Raw genomic sequence first — 13965 nt, forward strand, 5'->3', positions numbered from 1 at the left:
TATTCTCGCATTCAACCAATTCACTTCACTCACATTTTATTATAAAACTAATATAAAAAAGTTGGTTTCACATTCCACTAACTTTTCAACCAATTTTTTTTAAAATTTTTAAAACTCGTGCCCAGTTAAAGAGTGACTATTAATCGGGACGAAGAGAATATATTTTTTGCGGAAAAATAATTTAAATCGACATAAATTTAAAATTTTATGATAATTTAATAAGAAAAAATTAACATTAATATCCTTTAATTTTATTTAATAATTATTTAAACTTAAAATATAACCTATGGGCATTATATTAACATTAGATTTCCTAATCTAAGCTAACATTTAGTCTTGATTACTATCTAGTGAGCAATCGATCGATCATCCTGTATGCATATTGGGTATTTTATTTTATTTTTTAATTTAGTTTACTGCTTCAAAAAAATTAAAAGCAACTGTGTCTCTTTCTGCCGCACCGCCAGTCTCGCCGCCGCGCCTCCGACTGCCGTAGCGCCAGCACAGCCACATCAGGTAAGTCGCACAGCCATAGCTCTGTCAGAATTTTAGATTGGAAAAATTATAAATGCTAGTGCCAGAAAACTGTTTGATTAAATGCTTGAATGAATTGTGATGAATGCATCCTTGAAAGGATTGGAGTTTTGAGCTAATTTTTCGATTCTTGTTCCATTTAAAAGGTGGGATTGGAGAAATACTAGTAGTGTTCTTGTTATAATGTAGGATACATGTAAATTGATATGCTCTTGATTGACTCTAATGTCAGTGGAGATGAAACTATGCTTTAAATTATGAGTAGAATATTCTTGGCTATATACATATATGTAGATACATGTGTTAACTTTATGCTTTTTACTTAATTTTGATGTTTTTAATGATCATTCTTGGATAATTTTGGATATGGATACATGACAGATCATGATAAGGAGCCAAAACATGAGCTGCAGAACTCACTATGAGGCCATTGGTGTGAAGGAAGATGCGAGCCAAGAAGAAATCCGTAAAACTTATCGATCCGCCATCCTCGCTCTCCATCCGGATAAGCTCCCGGATTCATCCGAGCAATCAAATCCCCTCGGGAGTGAGTTTCTCGAGGTGCAGAGGGCGTGGAAAGTGCTCGGTGATCCGGGATCACGGGCCCTCTACGACCGTGAACTGAGGACGTTGAGACAGGAAGCTGTCGCTGCAGAAGATGTAACCATGAGAGATATGATGGTTGTCGAAGAAGAAGAGGACGGAGGGGGTTTCGACCTGTCCTATCAATGCAGGTGTGGTGATTTCTTCTGTATAAGTTCTTGTGAATTGGATGAAATGGGGTATCAGTTTTCGAGAAATCGAGGTGAGGTTTCGTTGCATTCGCCTTCGTCTATGCAAGCATCGATTGTTCTTCCGTGTGGATCGTGCTCTCTGAAACTACGGCTAGTCATTGATTGAGGCCCGAGTTGATTGAATTGGTAATTTCATTGAGTTGAATGATGGATTTTGCTTTGGATTTCCATTCATTAAAGCATGGCTTTGAGTTGAAAATGTGTTTTTTTGTTCTATTTGATTTTGGCATGAGATTCTCTCTTCTTGTTGTGATTATGTTAGGGTTGTACATGAGTTGAGTCGAGCTGTGAGCCGAGTCTAGTGTCTCAACAATGGTGGATCCTCATGAGGTGGGGTTGACCCACTCCATTGCCATCACATGAGGGTCGTAAAACTTTTGTTAAATTCGGTCTTTAGAGCTGCTGCCAGTCAGTTTTATGATGTGACAACTCTTCACTAACACTTAGTAGTAGTTTGTAGTTCACTTTTATTATTCTCGACTCGGTTCACTTCTATTATTCGCGACTCGTGAGCTAAATGTTAGAACTTAGAAAAATATGTATTCAAATTTCACGGAAAATACCATAATTTAGTAAAAATTAATAATTTTAGATACCAACATTGATTTCTTTCTATTATTATATGTAAATCAATAGTATAGTTATTTGGAAATTTAATTATAAAAAGTAATTTTAGATACCAACATTGATTTCTTTCTATTAGAGCGTATGTATTATATTGTTATTTGTCTCCTATATTTGGAAATTTAATTATAAATTACAGAAATTTCTAAAATTTACAATTGCCTCTTACCTTTTATTTTAGCCATGGCATCAGCATCCATAAAATTTCAACATCTTCCTTCACAAAAAAATTTTCATCATTTTTATTGTTCTCAAAATTTATAATATATTTGAAATTTTGATAATTAGACTTGTTAAACAAACTTATAGAGTACACTATCTAAATAATTACAGAGTACACAATCTAAACAAACTGGGTAATCATACCACGTGTTTCATGTGCGTTTGCTGATGTTACAATTATGACGATTATAGACCATAATCGAGAGACTTCAATAAATACCACTTAAAAATTGTAAAGTTTTGGATAAAATTCATATGAATGGAGAGAATGATTAGAGTGAAAAGTGCAACGGTCCAATTATTGATGAGATTCTGCAAATTTTCTCTCTCCAAATGATATGAATTATCATCGTCCACTGATAATCGAAGCCTCATTTTTCAAGGTAAATTATACATATATTAAAAATATATATATGTAAATTATACACACATCTCGAAATTTAGTTCTTCAAGCTTCAATCTAGGACCTTCTCACACTTAATGCCGCCTTCAAATTGTGAATATAAACCAAATTTCACAGAGAGAGAGCTAGAAAGAGTTGATTTTGTGGATTGTGATTACATTTTTGGGAAAAAAAGGTTCCTTTTTTATACTCTTTTTTGTGCCTAAGATAATGTTTTTCCATTTCTAGCATTTTTAGATTGGACCCATGTTTGTTATTTCTGGAAATGTTAATGTTGGGTTTACAGATTGAAGCTGAGCTGTTTGTTTGCTGGGGTTTATGAATTTGGGGATTGAATTGCCCTTTTCATTCATAATGTGGGAAATAATTATCTTTTGATGAAATTGATGGAAGCCATGTTTTTCTTCTTTGATGGAATTTTAATTTGTTAGCTGCCTAATTGTCTATTTCATTTGCATTTATCTACTATTGATAGAAGAGTCACAGAAAAGGCCTTGGTGTTGAAGTAGATGTAGTGGCCACATTGAATTTGATGTTCAATTTTGATTGATTGTAATTAGGATTTGTGATTGAAATGGTTGAGGGTTTCTTCTTGTATGTGTATTTTTGAGTTGATTCCGGTTTCGTTAAGATGAATCGTGCTCGTTGATTGGTACATTTGGCTGCTCTTATTTGCCTGATTAGTAGTGTTGAAGTAAGGCTAATTGCATTCTAGCTTTGTTATCACACAATGCTTGAATATGTGTGTGTTGATTTATGCAAAATTAAATGTCAAGAACTGAATTTTAGTAGTCTTTTAGTTTGTGAAATTAGACACTCACTCTACTGAAGTTGTAAGATGGGCTTCTTCTTGTATGTGTTTCTTTTTTGTGTTGATTTCGGTTTCGTTAAGATGAATCGTGCTCGTTGGTTGGTACATTTGGCTGCTCTTATTTGCCTGATTAGTAGTGTTGAAGTAAGGCTCACTGCTTTCTAGCTTTGGCATTACACATTTCTTGAATGTTTGTGTGTTGATTTATGCAAAATTAAATGTCAAGAACTAAATGTTAGTAGTCTTTTAGTTTGTGAAATTAGGCACTCACTCTACTGGAGTTGTAAGATGGGCTTCTTCTTGTATGTGTTTCTTTTTCGTGGTGATGTCGGTTTCTTTCAGATGAATTGTGTTCGTTGAATAGTACATTTGGCTGCGCTTATTTGACTGATTAGTAGTGTTGAAGTAAGGCTAACTGCTTTCTAGCTTTGTCATTACACATTTCTTGAACGTGTGTGGTGATTTATGCAAAATTAAAATGTCAAGACCTGAATTATAGTCGTTTTAGTTTGTGAAATCGGGCGTATGTTGCACTCTATAGGAGTTCTAAGATGAGCTACGGGGAACGAAAGCATCAGTGGAGTGTGTACGACGGTGTCAAGGCTATGTCCGTTGCTCCCGAGGCTCTCATGGCTGAGATAAACTCCGCCATTGCTGCTCTCGAGTATGCTCGTGCAGCAGTCTTCTCACCGTCTCCTGACCCTGCTCCAAAGGCGAGAAACGCCAACAGAAAGCCTGCTCCGACCTTTGATGCTCAAATAGCCGATGAGGCTTACAAAGCCGGATTGGCATCCATGTCAGCTGGGAGGGTCGACGAGGCTATCATCTCTTTAAACCTCGCCCTCTCCAAATGCCCGCCCGAGAAGACCTCAGCGCTCACCAAGATCCAGTCTCTGATCTCCGTGGCGTCCCAGCAGCGACACGTGTCTTCTAATTGATTCGAATTTAAAGAAACTTCACCCCTTTGATGTGTTTGTTTGTCAGTAATGCATACTTTTATGTATTTTACCTTCCACATTTTCTTCGCGATTCTTATTCTCTTACAACGTTTGCCCGGCTAACCTAATAACGATGGAAAAGATCGTGGATGAGACGAACTCCCTGTATCTATATGTCTACATTTTGTTCCTTTGCCTCACAGATATCGAGTGCTGCATCTTGTCGCGGTGGAGATCAATGAGAACAATGGATGCTTGATGTGGATGCTTGGGTCGTGTAGAAACGGTATTTTTCCTCTTCCCCTGCAGTCGCTTTCGTAAAAATTAGGCTCTAGTCTACAAAGTGTTTAAACTATTTTGTTTAGAATTTGAAGAATAATTTAGGTGAACTTTTCTGTCTATTTTTTTAACTTAGCCTTCACCCCAAAGACTCAACTGTGAATTTTAAGTGGAATAAGGTGAGGGGGCCATTCTCATTGAAAAGACTCTTAATCAGATGTGAAAATTACAAAATACATACATATATGTATTTGTGTGTGTTTACTTATGTATATAATTCTTCATCAAGAAACCATCAACACATCCATTTGTAGTGTCTATACATATTTCTTTCTCATCACGATGATGTTTTATCGGTATCCTTGCATTAGGTGCAAATCCCTCTCGTCCGCTTTGCGAGAGAGGTTTTCCAAGTGCCCTCTTTTCGCGGGGAAGCTCTCGGGTCTGAGCTCCGAAGCAGAGGATGCAGCCCGCGATTTTGATGAAGAAGATGAAGTAACTCTATATCTTCGTGTTAGACTGATGTTTTCTCTGTTTCTCTTTTGTATTGTTAATCAGCTTGATTTTTCTACGAAAAAACTCGTTGTAGGTTTTCGTTTCAGCGGTCATGAGCAGGTACATGGAGTCCAAATGCAAGCGCAAGTCTGTGTTCGGGTCGGATACCTCGAGATGGGCTCTCTCTCCGGAGCATTTCTTGCTCGCTAGAAAAGGGAGTCAGGAATCGCGGAGCTCCGGTGGAAGTGGTGAGGAGGATGAGGAGTTTTCCAGTGCGGTTACTCGGCTATCTAGGTGTTCGAGCGCTACAAGCTACGACACATTTTTCTCGGTCAAGACACGTTTCACGCGGTCATCGAGCTTGAAAAAGATCGATTCTTGTAAAGATTTTAGCAGGCGATGCATAATTATTCAAGAGCTTATGCAGTATGAAGGGTGGCCGTTTGGGCTCTGCAAGAAGGCATTTTTGCTGCCTCCGCTGCCGAAGTCGCCGTCCGATTCGTGGTCGTGGAGGAAGAACACCGGAATCGCCACGAGTGTCGGGTCGGGTTGGTGAATACCCGAACCCGTTTAAGCAGCCCCACAATAATACATGGATGATATATTGATATTTACTTTGCTCGAGTATGATTTGGATTTTGTGCTTTTTTTGGTTTTAGTATGTTTTACTAAATATATCAATTGGGAGTTGAGTTGGATAATTGAATTTATTGGCAAGGGATATCATTTCTTTCCTTTTTTGTTTGATAATTTCAGAATAAAGTAAGATAACTTATCCTTCAATAGTTGTAAAATGTGGACCAAATCACAAAACATCAATTTACAATTCCATAAAAAGCTAGAGAATACACTAGAAAGAATTCATATGTACTCCATGAACTACCCTCACAACGAACTCCTTTTTGGGCCGGACCTGCGGCACGGCCATGGCACGTGTGCATTGTGGGGGAGCGAGGTGGGCCACGGACCGGGGCATGACCCACCAGCGCTGATTCAGAGCCTCCAAGCCACTCGAAACGAGTCACTCATGTCACGCATGATTTTTCAATATTTTGATAGTTTGTTCTAATTTCATAAAATATAGCGATTTAAAAAAGTAGAGATTAATAAAATAAATAATGAATTGAAAAAGTAAATAGTGATACCATGAATAGCGTAAGTCTAAACTAATTGACTGTCATAATTGGGGCATGATCTAATAAATTGATGTGACACGTGAATAATATAGATCTGACTCATTTATGGCATGAGTGTTATAAGCACTCTCAACACATTAAAAAAGCCAAAAGTATCATCATCCTCTCTCTCTCCCATGGATGCGGCAGAGAACGAGCACGAGCTCGTGTTCGAGTATTACTACCATATTGGTGCATTTCTTGTGTACCCTCTCCACTCCACTCTATCCCAATTACCTACACACGCTCGTACACGGTTGGTCCCAAGCCTGTCAGAAGGTTGGCCGAGCTTGATGGAGCTCGGATGGTTGAGGGTACTTTACTTTCAAACATGGGGTCACAGCCGGTGGTTGGGTGCAGTCAAGATACACGAAACAAAAGGGTAAGATAGTTGTTTTCATCTTGATGGGATGGAAGGTGAAAAGGCCAACAAAAAATTGAGAAAAAATGGCTGAATTCTTCAAAATGGTGAAATAGTGAAATTGATCCTATGATTGAGAATCTGAGATGGTTATACTTTTTGAATGATGAGCTTACTTAGGATTGAATAATTGCAGAAACAAGTACCATAAGTTGATATGAATACAAATGAGGGAAGGAGTAACAAAGTAAATCTAGACACCATTTCAGAGGGAATTGATCTCTTACATGAAACCGGAGTTTATATCAGGTCGAGGAGAAAATAAACAGACACGTACACTTTCTGAAGAAATTGACTGTTTTGCATCCGTAATCTAGAAAACAACAGTGTCCAGCATAGTGCCCAAAGTTTGGACTATGTTGGAAGACATCAAGTTTGAGACGTGCTCCTCGAGATGCTTCTTGGCGTCTTGCTTTCCCACATTGGCGATTGCTAGCTTCTCAGGCGACAGCTCGTCCTCCTCCTGGACCGCTTTATTGTACTTGATGGCTAGGTTTAGCATCTCCTGTTTTTGTAGACAATGATACACGAATTACATTAGAACGAGAATGAGGAAATGCACGGTATTTTAGATGTACAAGAATCAGAGTGAATAGTACCTGAACTGTCTGCTCATTCGTTTTGGAGTGGGTATCGAACCGCTGGAGGGTCAATCCATCTGTCCATTTCTTTTTGTGGAGATTGAGGAGCATCTTCTCCTCAAGTTCGTTCTTCCGGTAGTTTATGGCAATGGAGTAATAGTGCCTGTTCAACCCATGAATCAAAGCCTGGAGTGGATCAAATCAAAATTAGAATCTGATTGTAAGACAATTTTGATGTAGGTCAGTCACTGAGCTTCAAATTATAATCAATACCTGGATAGATGGTTTATTGAGATGCCCCACGTTGGAAGTGGTTTGTCGTGGTTCTTGACCCAACATCATGGTTTGAGGGTTAATGAGTCGGAAGGCATCAATTACCACCTTTCCTTTCACACTTTGAATTGGATCTACCACCACAGCTACTGCCCTCTGATTCAAAGCTTCAAAACTCTGCATCAATAATTACATCAGTTCTTCAGCTTGAAAACATACACTTGTTAACAACACATGATACGCAATAAGTAAAATAGTGACTGTTATTTCCAACAGAACCATCTCTACCATATACTAATGCAGACTAAAGTTAAATGTAAAGATCCTCCTTTCCACTTTCAAGAAATACAATATAAGGTGCATCGAGGGTTAGAGACTGAGTGAGCTAAAGCATATTAAGCCTACCCAAATTTCATCGAATAGTGCATAACTCAAAAGGCAAGAACAAAGATCATAAGCACACCAATAAGCATCTCCTAAGTCCTAAGCATATTTGAAATTAATCAAAAGTAATTTCTCTAGCAACAGAAGAGTATAATACGAAAAAGTAACGACCTGTTGAGTGTTAATGTCTACACCTGAAAGCCAACATCCAAAGCCAGGATGTGAGTGATACCAACCAACCACCATCTCAGGTCTGCAACACACAACAAAGTACATGCTTCAATGCTGATGTAATATAATCACAACATTCATATAGTATGTGAATTTGTGAGAAGCATACTTCAATATCACCAAACCAACAAAATATAATGCAGTATACAAAAATTGATACTTAATGCATTCTAATGTACTACGAATAATATTCCAAATACCAAGAATCAGAATAACATACATCTACAGATATCAGTCACATTTTCTTACGGACAAATTCGAGAAAATTCCTTCTATTTCCTACAAAATGACTATAGAAGATTCGAATGCAATTGATTTGCTACGATATCTAAATCCTATTAGAACACCAACCAATCAGAACCATATCTTCCGGTTACAATAGTACAAAATTGAGAAAGCTTACTGCTGAAACAAAGTAAATTTAAGCAAACAATACGAATTTAAGGTAAAGAAAGAGAAAAACAAAGCTGCAAATCACAATTACATCAATTTCCTAACATTGATTCTAGATCACGGATAATTCTGGTTACCTTCCGGTCTGCTTGAGCATATCAAGCATATTAGTCTGGAAAACGTGATCGACGGCCTCGACACTGACACCAGTTCCACTCTGCGGCATCGCGAAGACGTCCACCACACGCACCGTGTACTCGTCCACAAACTCCCCCAGCATCAGCCCCATCACCTCCATCGGTACCCCGGCTCTACCTGCAGCAATCAGCGATAGACATCATAAGCGCTAATTACATCAGCGGAGGAAGAGAAAACAGAGAAGAATTGGATCAATCTACGATCCTGAGAGAAACCCTAGATTTACCGTGTTTGAGCATTTTGAGAAGGGCGAGAGACGAAATGTAGACTTGCTCGGAGGAATCGAGCGTCGGGGAGTCCGGCGGCGGGTGGCCGAGGGCTCCGCCGGCGCCGGCGAACATCCGGTGAAGTCTCTCCATTCCTGCCATTTCAAATTAGAAGAAAAATGCCGATTTTCTGTTTGTAAATATTATTGGCTGAAGCAGAGAGTTTTGAATTAAAAGTATTTCTTTGGAAACAAGACAACAGATTTGCAATTATGCCCTTATATTTTTATCTAATTCTTATTTCTGGCCACGTATAAATATGGGTTTAGGGTATAGATGTCAATTCAACCCGAAACCCGTGGGCCAGCCCGAACAACCCGGTAAAATGAGCGGATTAGGGTTGTAATTTTATTACCCGAATATAAAACGGGCTAAACGGGTTGACCCGAATGGGTTGGCGGGTTAAACGGGTTGGCCCGATGGGTTGCATCTTTTAATTAAAAATTATTAAGTTTTAGGGGTTTTCTTTATATTTTTGAATCGTCAATCTTTCTACATAATCATTGGTCTCATTCAATCTCCATTCTATACTTTTCTACTTGATCCCACAATATCATTGTCAGCTTTCAAGTTCCACCTCAACTCATTATTTCACCGTCCCATCATCTGCTATTAGTGTCTTACCACCACCAAAGCCAATCAAGACAAAATTAAGAAATAAGTCATCAAAATTTTAATATATTTATCATTTTAATAATTATTCATGTACGATATGATTTTTAATTTTCACAAAGAATTAGTTACAAACAATGCCAAAATAATGACAACACAAGCTTTAATTGATGTTGTAGTTGAACAAAATGAATTGCTTCTTTCCTAAAAAGAAAAAAAGTATCTAAAATTTAAAATCATATTATAGAAGAAAATTTAGATACAAGAAATTATTTTCGAAAGCTTTTAGGCCCGAATAGCCCGATGGGTTAGCCCAAAACCCGGCGGTTTAGGATTAGGGTTGAAAATTTGTAACCCGAAAAATCTATAACCTGAATAGCCCGCACCCAAATAGCCCGGCAAACCGAGTGGATTGGCCCGAACCCGAACGGATTAGCCCAATTGACATCCCTAGTTTAGGGGTGTCGAAACGAATAGCGGGTAATATCCATCCCGACCCGATACCAACCGGGGGTATCGGGTACCCGCTACCTGGCAACAGCTGGGAATGGGGCGGGATCGGGTGTTTTAAAATTTTGCAGGTATGGGTATACCCGATAATATCCGGTACTTTCATGATTAGGATTTTCAGTTTTTTTTTTTTTGTTTTTTGTTTTAGTTAATTAGTTTCAAATATATTCTGCCCAATGAACTTTATTCATTATTGTATCTTCCCTCTTACTTGTCTTCCAATTAATTTCGTCCCTTCTAAGTTCTACCCGCCGCCCGCATATGCCACCGCTATCGGCCTACGCCTCCACCTGCAGGAGTTTAGGTTTCTTTTGTTTTTCTCATTCTAATCATATTATCATTAAGTAAGAGATTAGAAAATCAACACATTTGTGCATAGTTAATAGTTGGATATTATGAAAATACAACAAAGTAAAAAAAAACACAAATATATGAAATCATAGTGTAACAAAAATACCAAATTTCATTCTGGAATTACAAACGTGTAAAATTACCGCCAATGGGTTTGGGTACCTGCAATTGCGGGTACCGGGATACCCACCATACGGGTCGGGATTGAGTAGTATAATATTGAACTTTTCAGGTTCGGGACCCATAAAATCAGGATCAGAATCCCGCGGGTATCCGTTTCGACACCCTTATGATTTAAGTTTAGCCCAATAGCCTATTATCCATATTTTAAGCCAAGTATAATCTACTGTACTTATTATAGTAGGTAGGGATGTCAATCGGGCTAGCCCATCAGGTTTCGGGCCAACCCTATTCGGGTTGCGGATCAATCGGGTGCGGGCTAATCGGGCTGTGCTTATTTCGGGTTATAAAAGTTCAACCCTAACCCTGAAAGCTCGGGTTTCGGGCTAGCCCAGCGGGCTAATCGGGTTACTACCGATAAAATTAACATGCGTTGAATCCAATAAATAATGGTGAAAATTAGTCATATTTATAGAATGTAAAATATTTAATTATGATAAATTTGAGATATATGCTTAAACTCAAAATATACATGATCAAATACTAATATTTGAGATTTGTGTAAAATAAAACATAAACATTAAGAAATTTTAAAGCATGTTTTAAAAATTTAAATATATTTTTTTTAGTGAATTTGAAGTTTCTAATTTATATATCTATTATTATGTTAATAAAAATTTAACATATAATTTATATATTTAATATATAAAAATAAAAGTTATTTATTTAGTAATCTATATTATAAAATAACCATTGAAGTGTCGAATTGGAGTCAAATAAATAGAACGGTAGAAATTTAATTAGGTTTTCGGCCAGCCCATCGAATTTTTGGGTCTGGCCCCAACGGGTTGCGGGTTAATCGGGTGCGGACTAATCGAGCTGTAATTTTATCGGGCTAGAAATTTTCAGTCCTAACCCTGTAAATTTGACGGGTTATTCGGGCCGGCCTACGGGTTGCGGGCTACACTGACATCCCTAATATTAATACAGTCTTCCACTTTTGAATGAATGCACATAGCTTTGCGTGCTGTTTTTAATTTTGTGATATATAGTAAAAAAAAAAAAAAACACTCGAAAATGGGAAAACCAATTAGGAATTCAATCAATTTAGGAATTGTCTGCTTTTTCATATGATAAATATGAAATTTGTCTGCTTCTTTAAAGAGTTACCTGTGGCAAATAGCTTTATATGAAGGACAAGGAACGATTATTTTATCATTTGCAATGCAAAAACAGTTTTAAAACTCTTTCTTCTTCTTCTTCTGATTGCATATTCACCAATCTGTAACATATGTAGGTGTTTGATACGATGAAGATCGTATCGGAAGAGATGATCGGCGGCAGTAGGAGCTCGGCGACCGTAGAGAGACTGCGCGCGGAAAGATTCTCCGTCGGACAGATTGTACCAGTAATATTTTGTTTGAAAAGAGACGAAAGTGTGGGAATAAATCTTATCATTCATAAAACTGTCCATATGACAAGCTCCCTTTTTTTATATCTAGGACCCTAGGGTGGTTCGACCTCCTACCTCCCGGGAAAGAACCACAAACAAAACCCGAGATGGGGCTTATAAATATGCCCGACACTTACAACAAAATAAACACGAAAAACAGAAATAACATACTAAATTAACTACAACCAAATATCGCAAAACTATGAAGTAGAACATTTCATCTCGACACACAATCGATGAGGCGATTGGGTGGTCGAGTCTTTCTCTTTGGACGCGTCGAGCTCTTCTTGTGCTGCTGATCGGATGTTGCTGCTGCATTCTCTTGTTGAGGCTGTTCTCCATCATGTATGACGTTTGATTGATCGGTCACCGTGTCAGTGTTTGAGTGCCTGAATACATTGAATACAGTGTGTGTGAATGTGATGGACATCTCCGCCAGGCAACGAGCACAACAGATGAGCGCATCCCTCTCTCCGGCATCCCCTCATTTTGTAAAGGAATTGCGCAGATCGCACGTTTCTAGACGAGTCCGCTTTGTAAGTTAAATTCTTTCTTTACATTCATTCTCAACTAATTAGAAATATAGTATATCCTTCATTATAGATATAAATCGATATCTTGATTTATACCTGTAAAAATTCCTATCTACTCTCTTAAATTCAGATGTCCCTGAAAGAATATAAATAAATATCTTGATTTATACTTGTAAATTCCTATCTACTCTTGTAAATTCAGATATCAAACAATTATTCGAAACCATATTGGCATGCTCTAAAAGGGTAAAATTGGGAGGAGTGGGCAAAAAAGGGAATCGCCCCAGGCTTTACTAAAGTAAATTTCCATTCTTTTTAATCTCATAAATATTCAGAACAACAAGAAGGAATAGAGGTTGCATTGTTGAAAGAAACCAGATTTTTTTTTAAACAGTGTAAAGGAATATAATAGTAATGCATAAATGTGTATACTCTAAACCTAAAACTAATCTTCAGATCATGATAACGGTCTGCCAAAGACAGTAACAAATAACACTACATCTCTCATGAATCTGCCAAAGACAGTAACAAATAACACTACATCGTTCTCTAGGCCTTGTGATACTCTAAACCTAAAACTAATTTTCAGAACATGTCCTCACCATCCTGTGCCAGCACCTTTGTTGATGACAATGTAGAGTAGTTTGTGTCCTGTGATTTATGCCTAGTCATTAGACATGTCATATGGAGCAAACAAAAATATGAGTGGAAAATATGGATAAAATGCCCTTACTAAGCCCTTCACCAAGGAGCACTGGCGACCTCCCTAATAATCTTTGTCCTCCGTATGTTCTCTACTTGTTGGAGGGCGTAGCTGAGCTATACGAGCTCGTATGAATCTCACCTTCATCCCAATACGTTCAAATCATCCCAGCAACATACTTGATATCAACGAACTCTAAAACAGTTAAATGCAGAATTGTGTCTTGGCTGCTACACAACTCGTAGTACTTCACTAGGCAATTTAGATTTACATATTCGTTGATTGATTTGCCAGCAGCGAAGATGCTGTAATCTTCAAAATAAACAAAATAACATTTAAATTATAGCTTTTGGATGAAACATACTGAATTAGTAAGAGTACCTTCTTTGACTGGTACTTCTTTGACTGGATTGTGTCTCACAATGTACACCTTAGAGAAAGAAAAAACAAAGAGTTAGATTTGAGTTCGTGCAATTCAAGAAACAACAAATGAAAACAAACCTTAAACTTGCACTCATCAACAAGTTCAAAAACTAAATAATCCTGTTCCATCAATGCACGTGAAGTAGAGAAGTCTCTCCATCCTGGAGTAAGAAGATAAAAATCTATCACAATAAAGAATTAAATACAATGGATAATTATCAGGTTCTTACTTCCCGGT

The 13965-nt window shown here is 37.8% G+C and overlaps 2 protein-coding genes and 1 long non-coding RNA gene across 7 annotated transcripts; 2 read left to right on the forward strand and 1 right to left on the reverse strand.

Moving 5' to 3' along the window:
• Positions 1–354: 354 nt before the first annotated feature.
• On the forward strand, positions 355–1803 carry LOC125210200 (DPH4 homolog). Of its 2 annotated transcripts, none has more exons than XM_048109776.1 (3): positions 355–373; positions 468–516; positions 916–1803. In XM_048109776.1, exon 3 carries the CDS (start codon positions 919–921, stop codon positions 1432–1434), a length of 516 nt encoding a protein of 171 aa, XP_047965733.1. In that variant the 5' UTR covers positions 355–373; positions 468–516; positions 916–918; the 3' UTR covers positions 1435–1803. The 2 variants fall into 2 exon arrangements, with proteins under 2 accessions (XP_047965733.1, XP_047965728.1); XM_048109771.1 differs by lacking the exon at positions 355–373 and having other exon boundaries at positions 386–516; positions 916–1454; positions 1591–1803.
• Positions 1804–2424: 621 nt separating this feature from the next.
• On the forward strand, positions 2425–5834 carry LOC125210212. Of its 4 annotated transcripts, XR_007174361.1 has the most exons (5): positions 2600–2752; positions 3930–4367; positions 4530–4612; positions 4977–5100; positions 5195–5834. It is a non-coding gene; the product is annotated as an uncharacterized LOC125210212 (long non-coding RNA). The 4 variants fall into 4 exon arrangements; XR_007174359.1 differs by lacking the exon at positions 2600–2752 and adding an exon at positions 2425–2557 and having other exon boundaries at positions 3930–4612; XR_007174358.1 differs by having other exon boundaries at positions 2599–2752; positions 3930–4612.
• Positions 5835–6876: 1042 nt separating this feature from the next.
• Positions 6877–9173, reverse strand: LOC125210191 (26S proteasome non-ATPase regulatory subunit 14 homolog). The gene is made up of 6 exons (XM_048109764.1): positions 8983–9173; positions 8696–8873; positions 8106–8187; positions 7551–7727; positions 7296–7463; positions 6877–7201 (listed from the first exon to the last, which is right to left on the reverse strand). Exons 1-6 carry the CDS (start codon positions 9122–9124, stop codon positions 7010–7012), a joined length of 939 nt encoding a protein of 312 aa, XP_047965721.1. The 5' UTR covers positions 9125–9173; the 3' UTR covers positions 6877–7009.
• Between the last annotated feature and the right edge of the window lie 4792 nt (positions 9174–13965).

The sequence above is a fragment of the Salvia hispanica genome, chromosome 1 (assembly GCF_023119035.1).
Source record: "Salvia hispanica cultivar TCC Black 2014 chromosome 1, UniMelb_Shisp_WGS_1.0, whole genome shotgun sequence".
NCBI lineage: Eukaryota > Viridiplantae > Streptophyta > Magnoliopsida > Lamiales > Lamiaceae > Salvia > Salvia hispanica.